The 21,037-nt window shown below is 45.9% G+C and overlaps 1 protein-coding gene across 3 annotated transcripts in view; it reads right to left on the bottom strand.

The window, feature by feature from the left end:
- The window catches only part of NT5E (5'-nucleotidase ecto), a 428,517-nt gene that overhangs the window by 168,619 nt on the left and 238,861 nt on the right, over positions 1 to 21,037 (bottom strand). For all 3 annotated transcript variants that reach the window (XR_015296621.1, XM_086926572.1, XM_086926573.1), the window contains exon 5: positions 20,468 to 20,622. Coding sequence is in view for 2 of the 3 variants with exons in the window: in XM_086926572.1 (XP_086782698.1) it covers positions 20,468 to 20,622 (155 nt within the window). In the remaining variant the exon portion in view is untranslated. The remainder of the gene's footprint in view (positions 1 to 20,467; positions 20,623 to 21,037) is intronic.

Raw genomic sequence — 21,037 nt, 5'->3', positions numbered from 1 at the left:
CACTGACCCTACGATCTCAATAGGTGCTCAATCTGAAAGTGCTGCGGAGCACTTTGTCCATACTTTCCACAAACTCCTAAGGGGTGGAAAATCCTAAGTGCTGGCGAAGCACTTTGCTGGGAAATTCGAAAATCCAATCGGGGTTTCTGGCGGATTACTTGCAGAAGGGGGTAACGCAGGCGTTGCTGTCCGAAGCTGTGGGTGTTGGTCGTACCCTGGGAGGCCCAGTCCTTTGACCCGAACCTGAGGGGTATCCTGTCCTGATCTGTCCGTAGGTTGTACCTGTTCGCCTTCTGGTGTTCCTTTTCCGAGGGTCCCTGTCCCCGTCTTCCCAACTGACCCGTGGCCAGGGTTAGTCTTCTTTCTGAACTAGGTAAATATTGATTGCGGGTTTGCGTATCTCTATCACTCTCTCTTCCTTTCTTTCTCTCCCTCGTATAATCTATTAAAGCATTCTTACTTGTGATATTGCTCTATTGCCGTTGAAACATCAAGTATATGTGTCTGATTTTAGTTGGTTCCTTCTTTCCCCCCCCTCCCTTTAGGAGCTCATTGATTCTATTATAAGTAATAGCTTGTTCCCATTTTTCCCTGTCCTTTAGTGGATTGCAGTGAACTTAGCAAGAATAGTCTAAAGTGATAAGGATAAGTACATGTTTCTAGGTCCATCCATAACTCTTGTCTTAGTATAAAACTGCAGTGACTAGTTCTGCTCTAAAATCCTACCTCTAGTCTTCCCATATATCCTAATGGTCATAATTTTGGTGCAAAGTTACCTATTGGTGTTGATATTGATGTTTGACATATTATTCTGCATATCGCTTATTGCCTTGGCATCTTCTCTTTGAATTCTTATATAAAGTGTTAAAACTTCATCAGGTGTCTGTGGTCATTTTACAGAAAAGTGGATGAGTATGTACTGCCGTAAGGAAATGTTTTAGGTTCCTGTCTACTATTTTCCCTTTTAGCTCCAGGTCCGTCGTAAATTTGTGCCTGTGGTAAGTCAGGTGCATGGTAAGCAGAGGTAATCACAAACCATTATTACTCATAGAAGCGTGGCAGGTTTTCACCCGGTTCACGGGAATCACTATTGAAATTGAATGCACGCCAGGGCCCAGTGCGTGTAAGACATTGGTGACCCGGGTGAACTGCGCGCTCTATCAGTAATTTCTGGCAGCCAGAGGATGGTTTGGTCTAGTTAGATTAGGTAGACAGGGAAATTAAGAAACAAACCGTGAATATAAAATGTGCTGCTGATTTCTACTATATTGTTTGAAATATTTTGAAATGTTTTAAGGATTTATATGTAAATGTATATGATTTTTATTTTGCTGCTATAGATATTACATGTTGAATTAACCCAGAATTGTTTGTAAGTGTTCAGTGTAGTCCGAATCCCCGGGGAAGTATTTTAGCTAACGGTGAGCAGAATCCGGTTAGCTGTTGAAGTCACTAGGGTTTGAATCATTAGTGCAGGGTTAGAAATAACTGGAAGCACTAATTAGGACCTTTGTTGCATCTGAATAAATGATAGCTACGAGTCCGGTATAAAACTTTCATTGCGATATCACCTAGTAAGGGTCGCATACGGAAGGAGTAGTAGGGTCTCTGAGGCTTGACTGGTAAGTAAAATAGTTCACTGGTGAAATCCCGGCTCAGTACATATCCCTGACGAAAGTGGATGAGTCGGAAGAATAACGGGTTCTATATTACTCGAGTGTGAGGTTAGGCAAAGAAGTCTACCCCGAGTGAATGAGAAGTAGACAGAAGTGGTTTACTTGCAGTGAAAGAAAGTTTTTCTATCTCTTTAGAACGCTCAGACATAGTGGCAGACGTTGTGTGTTAGTAACTAAGTTTTACATTTGCACTTTAGGAAAAGTTAAAAGTTTCCGTTACCTTGTGAAGGAGGGAGTCAGTCGGAGAGCTGCTCTGACGTCACTCCGTGCCGCGCTGGTATTGGTCAAGACGATTCAGAAAAGGGGGTGGTGATGAACAGAGTGTCTGAATTAAGCAGACCACTCTTACCCAGTCCAAAGATCAGGGCTTGATCCATCACCGTTATTTATCTCACTGCACCATCCCAGCTCAGAACCTGGCTATATGCAAATCAGTCTGTCCCTGGCCCAGTGCATCATGGGAACAGGGCAGACTAAACTACCAAGCCAATTCTTCACCAGAAAGGAGACAAGCTACCGGGGACCGGTTTCTGGCATTTCAGCCGTCGTCGGCCCGGCTTGCTTGAATCCTGATGGTGCAGTGAGAAAGGGACTCATGTCTGAGTATACCCTGCCACACCTATAGTGGCCAAAAACGATTCAGAAAAGGGGGTGGTGATGAACAGAGTGTCTGAATTAAGCAGACCACTCTTACCCAGTCCAAAGATCAGGGCTTGATCCATCACCGTTATTTATCTCACTGCACCATCCCAGCTCAGAACCTGGCTATATGCAAATCAGTCTGTCCCTGGCCCAGTGCATCATGGGAACAGGGCAGACTAAACTACCAAGCCAATTCTTCACCAGAAAGGAGACAAGCTACCGGGGACCGGTTTCTGGCATTTCAGCCGTCGTCGGCCCGGCTTGCTTGAATCCTGATGGTGCAGTGAGAAAGGGACTCATGTCTGAGTATACCCTGCCACACCTATAGTGGCCAAAAACGATTCAGAAAAGGGGGTGGTGATGAACAGAGTGTCTGAATTAAGCAGACCACTCTTACCCAGTCCAAAGATCAGGGCTTGATCCATCACCGTTATTTATCTCACTGCACCATCCCAGCTCAGAACCTGGCTATATGCAAATCAGTCTGTCCCTGGCCCAGTGCATCATGGGAACAGGGCAGACTAAACTACCAAGCCAATTCTTCACCAGAAAGGAGACAAGCTACCGGGGACCGGTTTCTGGCATTTCAGCCGTCGTCGGCCCGGCTTGCTTGAATCCTGATGGTGCAGTGAGAAAGGGACTCATGTCTGAGTATACCCTGCCACACCTATAGTGGCCAAAAACGATTCAGAAAAGGGGGTGGTGATGAACAGAGTGTCTGAATTAAGCAGACCACTCTTACCCAGTCCAAAGATCAGGGCTTGATCCATCACCGTTATTTATCTCACTGCACCATCCCAGCTCAGAACCTGGCTATATGCAAATCAGTCTGTCCCTGGCCCAGTGCATCATGGGAACAGGGCAGACTAAACTACCAAGCCAATTCTTCACCAGAAAGGAGACAAGCTACCGGGGACCGGTTTCTGGCATTTCAGCCGTCGTCGGCCCGGCTTGCTTGAATCCTGATGGTGCAGTGAGAAAGGGACTCATGTCTGAGTATACCCTGCCACACCTATAGTGGCCAAAAACGATTCAGAAAAGGGGGTGGTGATGAACAGAGTGTCTGAATTAAGCAGACCACTCTTACCCAGTCCAAAGATCAGGGCTTGATCCATCACCGTTATTTATCTCACTGCACCATCCCAGCTCAGAACCTGGCTATATGCAAATCAGTCTGTCCCTGGCCCAGTGCATCATGGGAACAGGGCAGACTAAACTACCAAGCCAATTCTTCACCAGAAAGGAGACAAGCTACCGGGGACCGGTTTCTGGCATTTCAGCCGTCGTCGGCCCGGCTTGCTTGAATCCTGATGGTGCAGTGAGAAAGGGACTCATGTCTGAGTATACCCTGCCACACCTATAGTGGCCAAAAACGATTCAGAAAAGGGGGTGGTGATGAACAGAGTGTCTGAATTAAGCAGACCACTCTTACCCAGTCCAAAGATCAGGGCTTGATCCATCACCGTTATTTATCTCACTGCACCATCCCAGCTCAGAACCTGGTATTGGTCAAGACAGCGGGTGTGTAGCGGAGCTGAATTTGTGAAGGAGGGGTGAGTGCCGGAGCTTGAGACTTGCTCTCGCGAAAGGCCGCGCACCCATTGGCTAAAGATTTTTTGTATTCTCTGGCTAGATTGGGTATTGCGAAATAAAAGTCGCGCTAGTATTGGAAGCACAAAGGTAAACAAAATTAATCAGCAGGAGCTTGAGAGGGGTCTGGAAAGGTGTATGTGGTATCCAGAGTTCTTACCTAACCCCCAAAACTCAGGCTTCTATAGGGAACAGATTATACGGGGTAGACCGCACATGATGTATGGAATAAAAAGGAAACTGTCATTTACTGACAAAGTAAAGAATTTTTTCAAAACCGACAAGCCCATTAGAACGAGGGAAGGCGTTCTCATTCCCCCGCCAAACACCCCTGCCTCTTTCATGATGTTTGACAAAGGGTATCACACCTGTGTATGGTTGGAAAATTGGGCAAAGTATACTGCTGAGGACGGAGTTTTAGCATTCCCTGTTGAAGGTACATTTAATGGTCGGGTTCTGTTTAACTTAAGGACACGCATGAATGAATTACACCCCAGACCCAGATTGACCCAGTACGAAGCCCTGGAAGAATGGGAGATTGAGGCATTGGAAAGGGATAGACCCAGGATGGATAAGGGAGTAAGTAAATGGTATCCCAGACTTCCAACGCCAACCAAAGAGCAGAAAATGAAACAGTGGAGGCAAACCATGATGACAGAAGGGTTGTTTCCTATGATGGGGGTGTTGGAAGAAAGGAAAGGAAAATGCAAAGAAAAGACCCATCACCTAGCACCTATGGGGGACTTAGATGATGAACACTTGGAAGATTTGTTAATGAAAAATCCACCCCCCTATGATGCAGATTCAGAGCCTGTGCACTCTCGAAATCCCTTTACAACTTATCCCAGATGTAGGAGGGACAGTAATACAGATGGAACAGGTACAGACAGTAAAACCAGTGAAAGGGACGGGTTTTGTAGACCTAAATCCACGGTCCCGAATTATCAGCCATTCGGAGAAGATCCACCTCGATTGGTCACTCCGACAGCTCCGAATATTTATCCGTCCTTAGTACCTCAAGTATTGCATGACAAATCTGCCGGAAAGGTATTAGGAGAAAGAGAGAGAGAGGCCCTGACTAAACAGCGAGATGAGTTAGTTCGAACCATTGCCCAGATGCATCCCCATCCTGATTCCTTGACTATTCCAGTAACTATTGGTCCAGCTATTCCACTGTATAGAAATGACATGACTAGTCCCCATTCTCCTGTTGTCACCTCAATGCTGCCTACTTCTAGCATCCCGACCCCGAGGAAGGAGGTATTCATAGATGAGGACCAAGAGAGTGAGTGTGAATCTGTGGTTCTGATGGATCTGCCCATTAGAGAATCAAGGGCTAGTATAATAGGGACAAAAAGTCAGCCCAGACAAAAGGAGGTGTTGATTGAAAGTGCAACTGGGATTAAGAGTGCCACCTTGGTTTCCCCAGAAGAATTGGACAAATGGACAAAGGAGCTCGAGAAAGAGATCACTCCCCAACCCAGAGCATTGGAAATATATAAATTAAGAATAGAAATAGAAGAAATGATGGCTGGGAACGTAGGAGTTGAACGCCTAAGCTCGTATAATGAAGAAGAGTTACTGTTTATCAGTAAAAATCTTACCCGGAGTGCTAGGTTGCTCCATGAAAAGATAATGGATACAGCAGAAGAAATGGGAATTGATGTTAGTCGCTCCAAAATTCTTCAGAAACCTTACAGAGTGGATTTTACAGACAAAGATTTAGAAAGCCTGAATGTGATGGGAAAACAGATCCAAGTAAAAGAATTGTTGAAACTCCTGCAGAAGTGGGGCGAAGTGGGGAAGTGGAGAACCCGGTGGGCAAAGAAAAAGGAAAGCAGCAGGACAGGGTCAGTGACTTCAGAATTCGTATTAAAGGAAGTATCACCAACAGAAAAATTGTGCCCCATGAGGGAGGTCCCGGGAGGAAAATATGTCCATGTCCCTTGGTCCCGACAGGATATTGTGTCATTTACAAATGACTTCCCGAAATTACGGGAAAAGCCTGTTGATTGGTACAGGCAGGTAGAACGCTTCATAAAAGTTCAGAAATGTCTGCTGAAAGACCTGGATGGGTTTTTCGACATTGTGGTCCCTGTAGATCTGTGGACCGACTGTAAAATTGAAATTGATTGGCCCAGTGAAGAATTTCCCAGAGATGAGAAAACGGGTGCGCCTGCACCTGAAGTAATGAGGAAGTATGAACAAGTCATACAATATCTCAAGAAAAAGGTTCCCGCAAAGGAAACAGACTGGACCCGAATAGATAGAACCACCCAAGAACGTGATGAAACTGTTCACTCCTATTATGAAAGGCTACTGCAAGTGTTTAAAACATACAGCGGTATCGATAATGTGGACATGAAAGACATGACACATTTCAGTTACCGATTTGTGCTAGGATTAAGGCCCGAAATTTCCCAATGGATTAGAGACAATAAGATCAGTTGGCAGGGAAAACCAATAGATGATGTCTTGAAATATGCAAAATACTGCGAAGATGAAATCGAGAACAAAAGGAAGGCCCTCAAGGAAAAGGTGATGTGGGCACAGGTGAAGTTGGCTGAACAACAAGAACAGCAGTTAAGTAACTTAAATTCTAATAAGAACTCTCAGAATACCACTGGTGGGGGAGGAGGAGGAAAACCCCGAACTAAAATGAGTAGAGAAGAGGCTATGAAAAAATTCCCTTGTCACGGGTGCGGCCAGATAGGGCATTGGAGAGACGAGTGTCCACACCTGCAGGCCGGTAATGCCCCTGTAAATGGTTTAACCCCACAGGTGCAGAAAGAGGGGACGAGGAAGAACCAGCAACAGGTAAAATTACCCCCAGTACCTCGCGCTCCTAGACAGACTTTCAAGAATCAGGGTCAGCAGAATGAAAGGGCGGAAGTATGGGAAGTCGAGAGTGAAAGAAACGCAGTCATCCCACAATATCTGTTAAATGATACCTTCCTCTGTGAAGATCAAGATTGACGCGGCCTGAGGGGGGAGGATGAGGAGTGCGTGCTTGGCGCCTCCTTGCCGGTAGACCAGACTGGACCATACATTGAAGGAAAGGTTGAAGGAAAAGATGTCACCTTTCTGTTGGACACTGGTGCTACCAGATCTACTGTAAGAACAGTGGATGTTCCTAACCTACCCCTCTCGGGAGAAGCAATCCAAGTAGTGGGCGTCTCAAATCAAATAATAAGTACCCCAGTAACTGAACCAATGGAAATTTCTATAGGAAATTTCAAGGAAATGCACAGATTTGTGGTCTGTGATTCCAGTCCCGTGAATCTGCTAGGACGAGACTTGTTGTGCAAGATGCGTTGTACCATTTACTGCACACCAAATGGCGTCGAAATTCAGACCCCCGATGAAGATGGCCTGTACAAACTGATGTTGGTTAGACAAGATGCTGATATCAAATCATTGACAATTGAAGATTTACCTGAAGAGCTCCAATTAAGAGTAGTACCAGAAGTATGGGATTTCACAGGAAAAGATGTAGGCCTGATGGCAAATGTGGACCCAGTTAAAATAGCCATAAAAACGAATGCTGTGTACCCCAAAACCAGACAGTACAAAATGAGTGCAGAAGTGAAAGCAGGAGTGGCGACTGAAATTACCAGGCTGCTCGAAGCAGAGATAATAGAAGAAGTGATGAGCAGCCCCTGTAATTCGCCTATCATTGGGATCAAAAAGCCTAGTGGAAAGTACCGGGTAGTGCAAGATTTGCGCAAAGTAAACCAAATTGTTGTACCTTGCTGCCCTATTGTACCCAACCCTGCCGTAATACTATATCAGATTCCCTGGAATGCAGAATGGTTCACTGTCATCGATCTGTGCCACGCATTCTTTTCCATCCCATTACATCCAGAAAGCAAATTCCTTTTCAGTTTTGAATTCGACAGCCATATCTATGTCTGGAATCGTGTCCCCCAGGGGTACACCGAAAGTCCATCGATTTTCAACCAGATACTGAAAAAGTGCCTTGAATCCCTAGTGCTGCCCAGAGAGTCTGTTTTGGTACAGTACATAGATGACCTGTTAGTGGCATCTAAAACCCAAACTGACTGTGTCACTGACACCATTGCCTTGCTGAATCACCTAGGGAAGGGAGGACATAAAGTATCGCCTGACAAACTACAGTTTTGTAAGAACTCAGTGAAGTATCTGGGGCACCAGATAGAAAAAGGAATCAGGAAGGTAACTACTGAAAGAATAAAAATAATTAGAGCAATGGAACTGCCCAGAACTCAGAAAGAGGTGAGAATGTTCCTAGGAGTTGTGGGTTACTGTAGACAATGGATTGTAGGATTTGCTGCACTAGCAAGACCCCTGATAAAATTGACCAAGAAAGGAGTAGAAGACCCCGTCGGTTGGGACAACGAAAGTATGAACGCTTGGGTAACATTGAGAAATTGCCTATGTACAGCTCCTGCATTAGGTATGCCTGACTACACTAAATCTTTTGAACTATTCTGTGACACAAGAGAAAATTGTGCTCTTTCAGTCCTGACTCAGGAGCACGGATTAGTTAGACGCCCAGTGGCCTATTTTTCGGCCACCCTAGATCCGGTGGCTGCTGGATTGCCGGGGTGTCTGAAAGCAGTTGCTGCTACTTGCGTCAGTCTGGAACAGAGTGAGAACATTGTCATGGGACATCACGTCACTGTATATGTTCCTCATTCTGTTGTAATCCTGCTAACTAGAACTAAGACACAGTACCTCACACCTAGTCGGCTGACTAAGTATGAAAGAATCCTGATTGGTGCTGAAAACGTCACCATTTCCCGGTGCAATGTCCTAAACCCAGCGACACTGTTACCTGTCCCCCTGGATGTAGAACCAGAAGAGGAGGGGGAGCATAATTGCATTGATCTGACTGAGTTCAGTACCAAGCCCCGTCCGGACATCCGTGAAATAGCATTACTTGATGGGGATGAGACAATGTTTGTGGACGGCTCATGTTTGAGACATGAGAATGGAGGTCTGTGTGCTGCCTACGCTGTGGTCACGTTGACGAAAACCATAGAGGCATCATACCTAAGCGAGGTGAAATCTGCACAGGTGGCAGAGCTCATCGCGTTAACTAGAGCCTGTAAAAGGGGTAAGAACAAACGAATAACTGTGTACACCGACAGCCAGTATTGTTACGGGGTTGTTCATGACTTCGGCCAACTGTGGTTGCAAAGAGAATTCATGACTTCCTCAGGCACCCCTATCAGAAATGGAAAGGTGGTGCATAACTTACTGGAAGCTATCCAATTGCCCAAAGAATTGGCTGTGGTCAAATGTGCGGCTCACAGATCTGGAAACGATGATGTGACCGCCGGTAATAGATACGCTGACCAAATTGCACAGTTTTGTGCTCGACATCACATGTCTCTCCAAATTGCATTGTGGAGTGGAAACAGCTGCCAACTTATGTTGTTTGAGAATGTGTCAACGTGGGAAGAACTAAAGGATTTGCAACAGGCAACAGACAGGCAAGAAAAAGGCAGGTGGGCTGCAAATGAATGCACGTTGAGAGAGGATGGTGTGGTGGTAAGCGCGACTGGGGTGCCTGTGCTGCCTGATAGCTTGGTAGACCCCATGATCAGAATGATACATGAACCAACACATATGGGAAGAGACGCAATGTGTCGGGTGTTTGACAAGGTGTTCTGTAACTCAAAGTTCAGGAACCAGGCGGAAAGGCTTTGCCAGAGGTGCCTAGTGTGTCAGCAATTTAATGCAGGAAAAAGGACTGTGGTAGAACAGAGTACCATTGGGAAGGCAGTAGGTCCCTTTGTCAGAATGCAGGCAGACTTTGTAACCATGCCAAATTGCAAAGGGTATAGATATATCCTAGTCATAGTTTGTCTGTTCTCCAGGTGGGTGGAGGCTTACCCAGCAAAGAAAAATGATGCCCTAACTACGGCTAAGCTATTGCTCAGGGAGTTGATACCTAGGTATGGGATCCCAGAGACTATCGAAACGGACCAAGGTGGGCATTTTGCCAACGATGTGCTAGAAGAACTCTGTAAAGCATTCAAAATGAAGAAAAGACTACATTGTGCCTACCGTCCAGAGGCTTCTGGGGTAGTGGAACAGATAAACGGCACCCTGAAGTCCAGGTTGGGAAAAATGTGTGATTCCACAAAAATGAACTGGATAGAGGCTTTACCCCTTGTGCTGATGAGTTTGAGAAGTATCCCGAACCGAAAGACTGGCCTGAGTCCCCATGAAGTGTTGATGGGAAGAGTGATGCGACAGGCATGGGTACCCGGACACAAACTGCTAAGCATTTCTGATGATATGGTGCTAGAATACTGCAAGCAGCTGGGTGACCAAGTGCGTTCTCTCTCTCAGCAGATTGGGGAGACAGAAGACGAGTGGCCAAAGACTCCAGCACATAAACTACAACCAGGAGATTGGGTGGCGTTAAAGAAACACACCCGGAGCAGTTGCCTGAAACCCAGGTGGGGAAAGCCACGACAAGTGATCCTTGTCACTACCACTGCTGTAAAGTGTGCTGGTGTACCGAAGTGGATCCACGCCAGCCACACCAAGCGGGTAACTGGAGAAGACGCGACTGAAGCTGAAGGCAGCGCAGCTGAAGAGGCTTCCGAAGAGGGGAGTCCGGAACTAGCTGACATCGAACTGCCGAGCACAAGTCAAGACATTGAATGGTTCCCCGCCGACGACCCGGTTCATGATCCAATACGAACCAGGAAATATTCCTACTTAGACAGTGAGTGGGATAGTCCAGGTGAGCTAGAAATAGATGAAGAAGGTCAGGTCAACGAGAATCACATCACACCTGATCAGGAAGTAGGCCAAGTAGGGTCAGATCAAGGCATCGAGACTCCTCCTGAGACTCCGGAGTCTGGAAAGGGACAGATAGTAATTAGAGCTGACGTTCATGCAGAAGAAAACGAAGAGATCGAAGAGCATGAACAGGAACAGATAGAAATAGATCAATGTGCTCAGACACCAGAAATAAAACCAACTAAGCAGAAAAAGCAAGTACGATTTGAATCTGAGCAGGGTCAGATTAAGGACCAGGCAGAAGAAATAGATGAAAGACCTGGAACTAGTCAGTCAGGTAGGGAAACAGAAGCGCCACAACAAAAAGTAAAGAGAGTGCACGAAGAAGGGCAAGTTTCCTCAACTACTGGGAGGAAAGGAGGCAGAAGTGCACCCCAATACGTCAAGAGACTAAGGCTCAGACTGAAAACAGTCGGAGAAAAACTGAAAGACCGAAAAAGGGCTGAAAGTGAAAGAGAGGCAGCCAGAGGCAAATCGCTAAGAAAGAGCGATAGAATAAAGAAACAGAATCGGCTGTATCGAAGCCCTGAATGGACTTACTTTGTGTTGGAAGAAATTGACGAACCACATCCCAGTGGCAACAGTGACGACGAGTCCATTGCTGATCGGAGTTCGGACGAAGACCCTCCTTGAAAAAGCCCAGAAGTGAGCCTTTGGTGCAAAGAAACGAAGAGGGGTAGCGAAAGCCACCTGTAAGCTAAAAATGTCTGATCCGAATGTCTCTGGGAGATCCCGGTGTGGGTGTCTCAAAACCTGTTGTAAGATATGCTTGTGTAGTATAGCCATGCTAATAGTAATGTGGATAGGTCTAACAGTTTTTCTACCTTTTATGATAAGTAAAAATCCTAACTTGTCCCCTACTGAACCCGAAGCAGTAGACGTAGGAGATGTACAGACTGAAGAAACACCACGAAGCTTAGAAAGACGTGACAACCAAATCAGACTGACACACACACGACCTAATTTAGAAGCATCAGATGAGGATGGACTACATTTTCACAAAATGAAAAACAGGACGCATCTAAATGTTTTTGCTAACTTATTAGTGCATTACGTAGAAGCTATGGAAATAGAGGACTGTTATGTCTGCATGAAGCTGCCAACTTCAGTGGCTGAAGGCGTGACATACCACCATTTACCTTTGACCTATGGAATCTCCTGTAGTATATTAGCTAGCTTGTTCTATAGAAGCACCTTGCAATACTATTATTCAAATGATGACGTAGTATTTTCTGAACTGCCTATTAGAGGACACTTGAACCGTGTACATACTACAAGTGACGTGACCCGTTATATGGGAGAATATTTTCTGACTATAGGTAACATAGATTTAAATGAAGCTAGAGAATCTAATTTGACCTGTTCTCTGCAAGAGCAGGAAAAGATGTTCATTAAGATGGCAGACAGAAGGAGAGAAAAGTTTCAAAGGAAAGCAAATGACGAAAAGGATAGAGTCCCTAGGTGGGCTGAGCACATGGATAACACCTCGCAAGGCGAAGCTAATCCTGCCTTGTTGCTGGATTTTGAACGAAAAGGGAAACTTTGTATCCATAGGGAAAAGACAGAGTACTATAACAATGAATTCATCGGTTCCAGCGAGTGTGAACATAATTACAAGGTAATTGGAGGTTGGGGTTTCAAAAATGGGTCAGAACCTGTGTTTCCCGGAATATATTATATATGTGGGAACAAGGCGTATTTCAAATTGCCGGATCACTGGTATGGAAGCTGCTTTTTTGGCATTGTTTTCCCGAAAATATACCATGTGAATAATGCAGCTGGAAGCGATGAAGAAACTAATGGCTTAGTGCGTAGTAAACGCGAAAGTGTAGGTGAAATTATAGGTGATATTTTTAGTGCACTGATACCTGGAATGGGGGTAGTTCTGAACACCCATAGAATCTGCAAATTGTCTACAGTAGTGGACCGGTTATCAACGGACACTGCTGCTGGATTCCTGATGGTCAATACGGAAATGGTTGCGATCAGATCAATGGTTTTACAAAACCGTCTTGCCCTTGACACCCTATTAGCAAAAGAGGGCGGAGTCTGTAGAATGTTGAAGGCGCAACATTGTTGCACTTACATTCCTGACAAAAGTATCGAATTAAAACAATATGTGAAGAACATAACTAATTTGGAAAAAGAACTCAAACCATTAGAGGTTGACAGTGCCTGGACGAGACTAACTGGAGGTCTCTCCTCTATAGGTAGTTGGTTTGCTAACCTAGGTAGAAACCTTTTGTGGAAAATACTGATGCCAATAGTTGTGATAGGGATAATTATATTGATTATTTTTATATGCTGCAAATGCCAGAAGTGTAAAAAGAAATACACAGTAAATCAGAAGGGGGTGAAAAGAAATATTGATGAACTGGAATTAGAAGAATTAAAGAATACAATCTACAAAAAGGCGAAAAATCACCACTCTCATAGAGAAGCTAAAAGAAAACTGAACAATAAATTTGTTGAAATTGAAATGAGTGATGTGGATGAATGAGAAAAGTTGGCATCTGTTTCCTTTATGTAGTGATGATAGTAAATATCATCAAAGAGGGGATTGATGGAGCAAGGATTCGCACGTGAAGCGCCTTGCCCAGTGCAAGAACCTCGCCAAATGTATAATACTACTAAAATCATTGTTTGTCATTTATTGTACGTTTTCCCAAACACGCGGGTGTCCCCGGATGCTTGCTTGTATGTCTTTTTTCATATTAACGAAGCTTGCATTAAGGAAAATGGCTGCTTCGCTGAAATTCAGTCTGCGCATGCGTCGGTCATACCCATGTGATGTGACGCACTCGCATTCTGGAGGGAGTTTTGTGCTCATGCGCACTGTTGCAAATATGGCTGCTTGACTCTCACCACGCTCTCTGCTTGCTACCGCTGCTTTTGCTTATCTATCTTTTTTGCACTAAACAATAATGCTATAGTCATTATAAAGTAAGGGTTGGTTAGTATTCTATCGTGGTATACAGTGTGATCATTCTGGATGTGATTTTAATTTGTTCTCGCTTACTTTTCATGTACCGCGTCTTTGTGGGCTGGGGCATACATGAGCAACGCCATGCTGAGGCTCCTCGGAACCCCGTCACGTGACTGGGGAAAATCCTAACTGCGCAGAAGCTGAACCAAGCCAGCTGGCTCCTGAAGCACAATGCGCCTGAGAAGCTCTCTGGGAAAGCAGAGTCTTACCTTGGACGATGCAACTCTGTTGCTACCTACTGTGAACTCTTGTTGTACTAATGTATTCTATGCATGGGAACGTGAACCTAAGGGGCGGACAAGAAAATTTAAATTTCATGATGGGAAAGTTGAATTCTAGGAGGTGGTAATGACCGCACCACCTCTCCTGACCAATCAAAATGTGGGAAACTGTCACTTGCAACATTAGTGGGTGGTCTGAGGGTCCCCAAAACTGTATAATTGCCCTAGTTTAGCTTAGGAAAATTGTCCGACTTGTCCGAGTAGCAGACCTGTCACTGACCCTACGATCTCAATAGGTGCTCAATCTGAAAGTGCTGCGGAGCACTTTGTCCATACTTTCCACAAACTCCTAAGGGGTGGAAAATCCTAAGTGCTGGCGAAGCACTTTGCTGGGAAATTCGAAAATCCAATCGGGGTTTCTGGCGGATTACTTGCAGAAGGGGGTAACGCAGGCGTTGCTGTCCGAAGCTGTGGGTGTTGGTCGTACCCTGGGAGGCCCAGTCCTTTGACCCGAACCTGAGGGGTATCCTGTCCTGATCTGTCCGTAGGTTGTACCTGTTCGCCTTCTGGTGTTCCTTTTCCGAGGGTCCCTGTCCCCGTCTTCCCAACTGACCCGTGGCCAGGGTTAGTCTTCTTTCTGAACTAGGTAAATATTGATTGCGGGTTTGCGTATCTCTATCACTCTCTCTTCCTTTCTTTCTCTCCCTCGTATAATCTATTAAAGCATTCTTACTTGTGATATTGCTCTATTGCCGTTGAAACATCAAGTATATGTGTCTGATTTTAGTTGGTTCCTTCTTTCCCCCCCCTCCCTTTAGGAGCTCATTGATTCTATTATAAGTAATAGCTTGTTCCCATTTTTCCCTGTCCTTTAGTGGATTGCAGTGAACTTAGCAAGAATAGTCTAAAGTGATAAGGATAAGTACATGTTTCTAGGTCCATCCATAACTCTTGTCTTAGTATAAAACTGCAGTGACTAGTTCTGCTCTAAAATCCTACCTCTAGTCTTCCCATATATCCTAATGGTCATAATTTTGGTGCAAAGTTACCTATTGGTGTTGATATTGATGTTTGACATATTATTCTGCATATCGCTTATTGCCTTGGCATCTTCTCTTTGAATTCTTATATAAAGTGTTAAAACTTCATCAGGTGTCTGTGGTCATTTTACAGAAAAGTGGATGAGTATGTACTGCCGTAAGGAAATGTTTTAGGTTCCTGTCTACTATTTTCCCTTTTAGCTCCAGGTCCGTCGTACATTTGTGCCTGTGGTAAGTCAGGTGCATGGTAAGCAGAGGTAATCACAAACCATTATTACTCATAGAAGCGTGGCAGGTTTTCACCCGGTTCACGGGAATCACTATTGAAATTGAATGCACGCCAGGGCCCAGTGCGTGTAAGACATTGGTGACCCGGGTGAACTGCGCACTCTATCAGTATCAGTACGGTGTATAAAAGTAGTGCTGCCCCTGTATTGGTGAGTGTAGGCCCCAACAAATTCCAATTCAGAATTTACAAGCAACAACAATAAGAAAAATCAGAAATACATTCTTCTAGTCCTGTGGAATATCGAAACCACATGGTAGGTTTAAGGGGGTAGTGTAGTGTGGTCTGTGGCTCGACTCCCCCCGCCCGCCACCTCACTCTAATCTGTACATTATGCCAAAGTTGTGTCCAGGCTCAAGGGGCAACAGCTTTAACCAAAGTGGAAGGGACTGCGTCCAAAGCTGCGTGCCGGCCCTTAGCGATCTCCTCCGGGTTTGGCTTTGCTAGTGCGTGGCGTTGTCCTACTGTCTGCCAGCCGCTTTTCGCCACTCTTTGTGAGGAGGGTGGTGTGTGCCTGGGGTGCTGCTCCTTCGGAGGATCTATTCTCAGAACATGGCATGTCTCTGTAAAATGGGGTGGCCCCAGGAATAGCAAATGCCCAGGCTGCGGAGCTGCTCCATCGCCGGGCGGAACGATCAACGTTTTTGCAGGGTAAGAGCAGTTAGGTCCTGAAAAAGGGTGGGGACTGGCCTTGGAAGACTATAGGGTGTGAACTGCGTGCCTTCACCAGAATCTCCTCTTTAACTTGAAAGTCATGCACACAGACTAGTATGTCTGGGGGGGCTAGAAACGTTCTGCCTGGGGACGCCCGGTGTGCTCTGTCCAGCTGAATCGGAGATTGCGGAGGGCCCCCCAAAATATGGTAGAAAAAAGTCTCGGACAAAACCAAAAATGTCATCCCCCTCTGCCCTGGATGCCACTCCCCTAATGCGCACATTGTTCCTCCGGGAGCAATTTTCCAAGGCTTCTAGATGTGCCTGCATGTCGATGTGCTGCTCCCGGAGTCGGATAACCTCCTGTTAAAGGGACTCTGTCTTCTCATCGTGGCCCGCTTCCTTTTCCTCTAGATCCGCCATGCGCTCTCCCAGGACATCCACATCTCTCCGGGTCTCCTTGATCTCCTGGGTTAATTCACTTTTTAGAGAGTGGAGTTTGTCTCGGAGGAAAGTAAACAGTGCTTCCATAAACAATTGTGTCACTGGATCTTTCATGGTATGATCTGGTTGGGACTCTGATGTGGCCCCCCTGTGCGGGATAGGAGGTCTTTAATTGAGCAGTCTTATTTGGGGCAACTGGTCGCCATTGTAAATGAAACAGCAATATCAGTCGCCCGGGGTCTTTTGGCTCGACATGCTGTTTTTGTGCTGTCTGGCTGCTGTCATAGGACTTGATCGGCTAATAAAGTCGCGCCAGAGCACTGCTTTCCGATTAGGCATCCGTGTGCCCCATGGTCGCGCCCCCACTGTGGTAGCCCCTAGATTGGAAAGTGCGTGAGAGGGGGCCTACGTGGTGGTGCCCCCCAGGCCACGGCCCGCTGCCTCCCGGGGCGTCTCAGGAGCCCCGGTGTGTAGTAGCTGTGGAAGTTGGTGGGCTTTGCGGTGCGCTCCCCACCAAGTGTGCCGCACCCCTCCTGCTGACCCCAGTGGCCCCTTCCCACCACGGGCCGAACAGCCTGCTGACTAGATGGCAGAGGAGCACTCACAGGGGGCACGGAGCCCCAACAAGTCTTCCCACAGCTTTGTTCGGACCCAGGCCCTCTCCTCCACATGCGTCAGGGCTGCCTTGGCTGAATCATGCTCTCCATCAGCCTTCAGGACTGTGTGAGGGGGGTGTATGCCTTGACTCGAGCTGAGGTGCCCCCTGATCTGTGCGTGGTGAAGATGAGACACAGTACAGCGCTGCCTGCAGCCTACCTCCCTGTTCAAGGCCGAGGTCACATTGCTTGCCGCCAAATCACCGGGGCCCGAGCCAGCCTCCCCTGCATTGATGCCTGGAGATCGTCGCTCAGTCCTCGAAATGCCACCCTTGGGGGCCACTTGTCGCCTGCTGGTCTGCCCATCGAGAAGGAGTCACAGCAGGGAGGCAGAACCCCGGATGGAGCCATTCTCGTGCCACCCCACCCCTCTGTCTCACGTCAAGACTCTCGTCCGGGCTGTGCCTTCAGACCGGTATTGATGTGTCCGGTACAGGCTCTCCGTGTAGAAAGGGGGGGAATGCGGCACGGCAGGCGCCCGCGGCTGCCTCTTAAGGCCACAGAGATGAGGCCTCGGCACTCGTGCAGTCCAGTTCCAGGTTTGGGCACGAGTGCCGCTGCAGCAAACCTCCCTCGCTGCCACCGAAACACCTCGCCAGCTGCTTCTCGGCTAGGTCGCTCGGGTTTGCTTTATCACCAGCCTTCTCCTCAGGTGTTGGCGCCCCCTCCGGTGCTACATATGCCCCAGGCCGGACCCAGTAAAAGCTGTTTAGCGCGGTGACGGACAGGAGAGTCATCTAGGCTCGACTTGCCTCGGCGCCATGTTGGCCACAACCCCCATTGGGTTTTTTAAAAAGAAGAAAAAGCTGTGTTTTTTTCCTGCAAGGAGTATTGTAGATGGGATTTTCAAACCAAAAAAAGAAGTGAGGCCAGCAAATAACCCAATCGAGGGATGTGGAGCATTAGGGAGCCTGTGGCGGTATGGGCTATTTGGGGATAGTCACATTCTTAAGTTTTTGGAACTTTGTACACGACTTTGAGGAGCCTGAAAGTAATGAACTAATCAGATAATTGTGTTCTACAGGTTCAATCGCAAGTTTAAAAAATGCATGAGCCACAGATGTGAGTGAAACAAATCTCAATTGGGGATTTTCTGCCACCCAGGCAAATGTTCTCACACCCTGAAGATTCCTCCTTTGTAACCAAAATATCACAGACAAGAGCCAGGCAAATGTAGCTGTAAGAAGATCAAAGTGCGCAGCTTGAGATAGACTTCTTGCCCATTGTTCTGCCATTTATATCAGTACCACTCACATATACAGCTCATACCAAATCTAGTCTACCAAATGGAGATAGCTGGTAGTTGGGTACAAGGATACAGGGGCACCTTTACAAGCCCATAGCGCCACTTGTGCATCACTTTTTTTACCTACTGGCGGCGCAGTGTGCCTGCCCATATTTACAAGGCGATGTAAAGCCACCCTGCGTAGCTTTTCATGGTCTTGTAAGTATGGCCCCTTTTCACGCATTACTCTACGTGAAATGTTTGTTCCATGCAACATCTATAGAACCTGACGCATTCCCAGATTTACAAGGTTTTGTAAACCTGGGAATGCTTCTTATTCCTACACCTCCCCAGGGAAGGCATAAGGGAGGTGCAAAAAGGAGAAATACCTTTATTTCTCCGGTTTTTCCTTTTTAGGTCGAACCTGGGCAGGGCATGCGCTGCTCTGTGAGGCATGCTGTATTCAGGTAGTGACTTGAAGCTCCACCCACTCTCCACCCATATTTTTTATTGGCTTGTGTTATTGTCTATTGTAAACTGTGGGTGTTCATTGGTCAATAGACTTAGTAGCCCCGCTTTAGTACTGCCTTGTGTAATTTTGTAACCCTGTTAAGTATGTTGTTACTCGGTAGTCTTTATTTACAGCCTCCAAGCACTATTTTCTCAAATAGCTTTGTCCTGCCTGCTGTTGCAGACAGGACACGATCTCTTCTAATGCTTTTTTAAAAGTTTTATAGCACGACCGCCAAGCGCATTTGCAATGCAATAGGTCAGCATTTGCGAGAGTTTAAGCTATTGCCATTGTAAATGACAATGCCTTTTAGTGATGCAAGGCATTGTCATTTACAATGACAATAGCTTAAACTCTCATAAATGTGAGACCTATTGCATTGCAAATGCTTGTGTGTTGCATTCTGCAGCACACCTACAAAGAGGAAACCACCTCTCGTGATTGTTTTTGTGCAGGAAGGTGTCCCAATCACCCCTACAATGCAGACACCCTTGCACCTGCAAGCCACGTTTTGACAAAGCAGCTAAAATAGCTACGAAAACAGTAAACTAAATATTGGGTACACAATGTAAACCTTAACAAAATTCAAATACACCAACCACAGCACTCCCCAAAGCTCGGCCTAAAAAACATAAAAAGATGAAAATCCATTCCATAGATTGCTAGAAATAGCAATTGATGAATCAGCCACCAATAAAACACATGAGTTTTTTTTAGGGTATTGAAGAATGGGACACAAAAGTTGCCGAGCTAAATACTAACATCAAAAACCCAACACAATGACAATTGCACACGTATTTACAGAGTGACCTTGTTTAATAAAACCTCATACTGTAAAGACTTCGGAGCGCATTTACTATTATTTCCAGCAACGTGTGGCAGCAAGTGAACTTGCTGAGCTATATTGAATGAAAGGGAAAGAGCAGAAATGATACATATCGAATATTTCTGCTCCCTGCTTGCACTGGCGCACTGTGTTGCCTAGCGCAAACGCAGGGACCTTTGCACAGGCAGGATTGCTTTTGCGTAGGAAGGGATATCGTCCTGCACAAAACAATACTTAGAGGCATATTTCTCCTGCCATGTGTGCGGCAGAATGCAGCACAAATGGAAAGAGGAAGTAACAATTTAAAATAAAGATATTTCTTCTCATTACACCTAGGTTTGCAAGTCATTGTAAATCTGAGTTTGCATCAAAATACATGGGTGGATGCTCGAGAACACCCATGCTCTGCCCATATACTGCCTATTTGAGGCAAAGTAAGGCAAGGCAGTGCTATGCACTGTGCTAATTTGTATTTACTATACCTGGCAAATCCACATAACTCGACTTTGCATTACTTTACTAAATGCCCCCAAATAAATTGTTTTGGGGTGCCACCACAAAAGTGATACAACTCGGACGCAAAATCATAGTAAATCTAGGCCTCCATGAGTTACTTAATTCTGTAAATTGGTAGCAGTTGGGGAATCGGATAAAATACAAAAGCGTGTTTCGTGCAAACTGATCACACATTTAGGATGCTACATAGTTCTTTGTAGAACTGAAGGATGTCAATCAGAGATTATGAAGCTAAAAACTCAAACACCGATAAAGACATGCTATAAATCACATCATAATCTTAACAACCCCAAGCAGAGAGCGAGACACAATCAGTGCCAAAGCACTACCTGTGCTAAAAGCAATAGGCATGCTGCCCCAAACTAATGAAACATGAACCACAAAAGTTTCTTACCATAGCATCACATATCATGTTCCCCAAGTTGCATTCTCGGAAACGGCATTCCAAGCTTGAGCCATTTAGGTAGACCAATGTTTTCCCGACAACTTGGGAAGAGAAATTCTTTATACTTATCTGCCACTGATCGACCTCTGCTTGCAGGCCTGCATCTGAAAGGCAAAAGGGTCCCATCACTAGCCTGCGGCAAACACTTTATGGCAAATTACACTTCACACTAAATGACTGGATGGCAGTCCACTCACAGAAGGCTACCATGGCATAGAACCACCACAGTGCAGAGCAGAGGAATGAATGCACACTTGCAAGCAATAAATTGGTTAGTATCAGGTACAAATTATGTCTCCATATTGTATCGCCTAGGGAGCTAGAGTAGACATGCACATGACATTAGAGCTGCGCAATGTAGACTCTACACTTCCATGCCGCAGAAATGCAATTATCTATGTGCATTTGACTTTATATTCACCTTGAGCCTTAACTTCAGTAACATGTGTGAAGCATTAAAAGGTTTTGATCAAATGTATTTACTGTAGAGACTAGAGATTTATGTATGTGTTTACTCTT

The sequence above is a fragment of the Lissotriton vulgaris genome, chromosome 6, assembly GCF_964263255.1.
Source record: "Lissotriton vulgaris chromosome 6, aLisVul1.2, whole genome shotgun sequence".
Classification (NCBI taxonomy): Eukaryota; Metazoa; Chordata; class Amphibia; order Caudata; family Salamandridae; genus Lissotriton; species Lissotriton vulgaris.
Note: the sequence above shows the minus strand (reverse complement) of the source record. Positions and strands in the feature narration are given on the sequence as shown.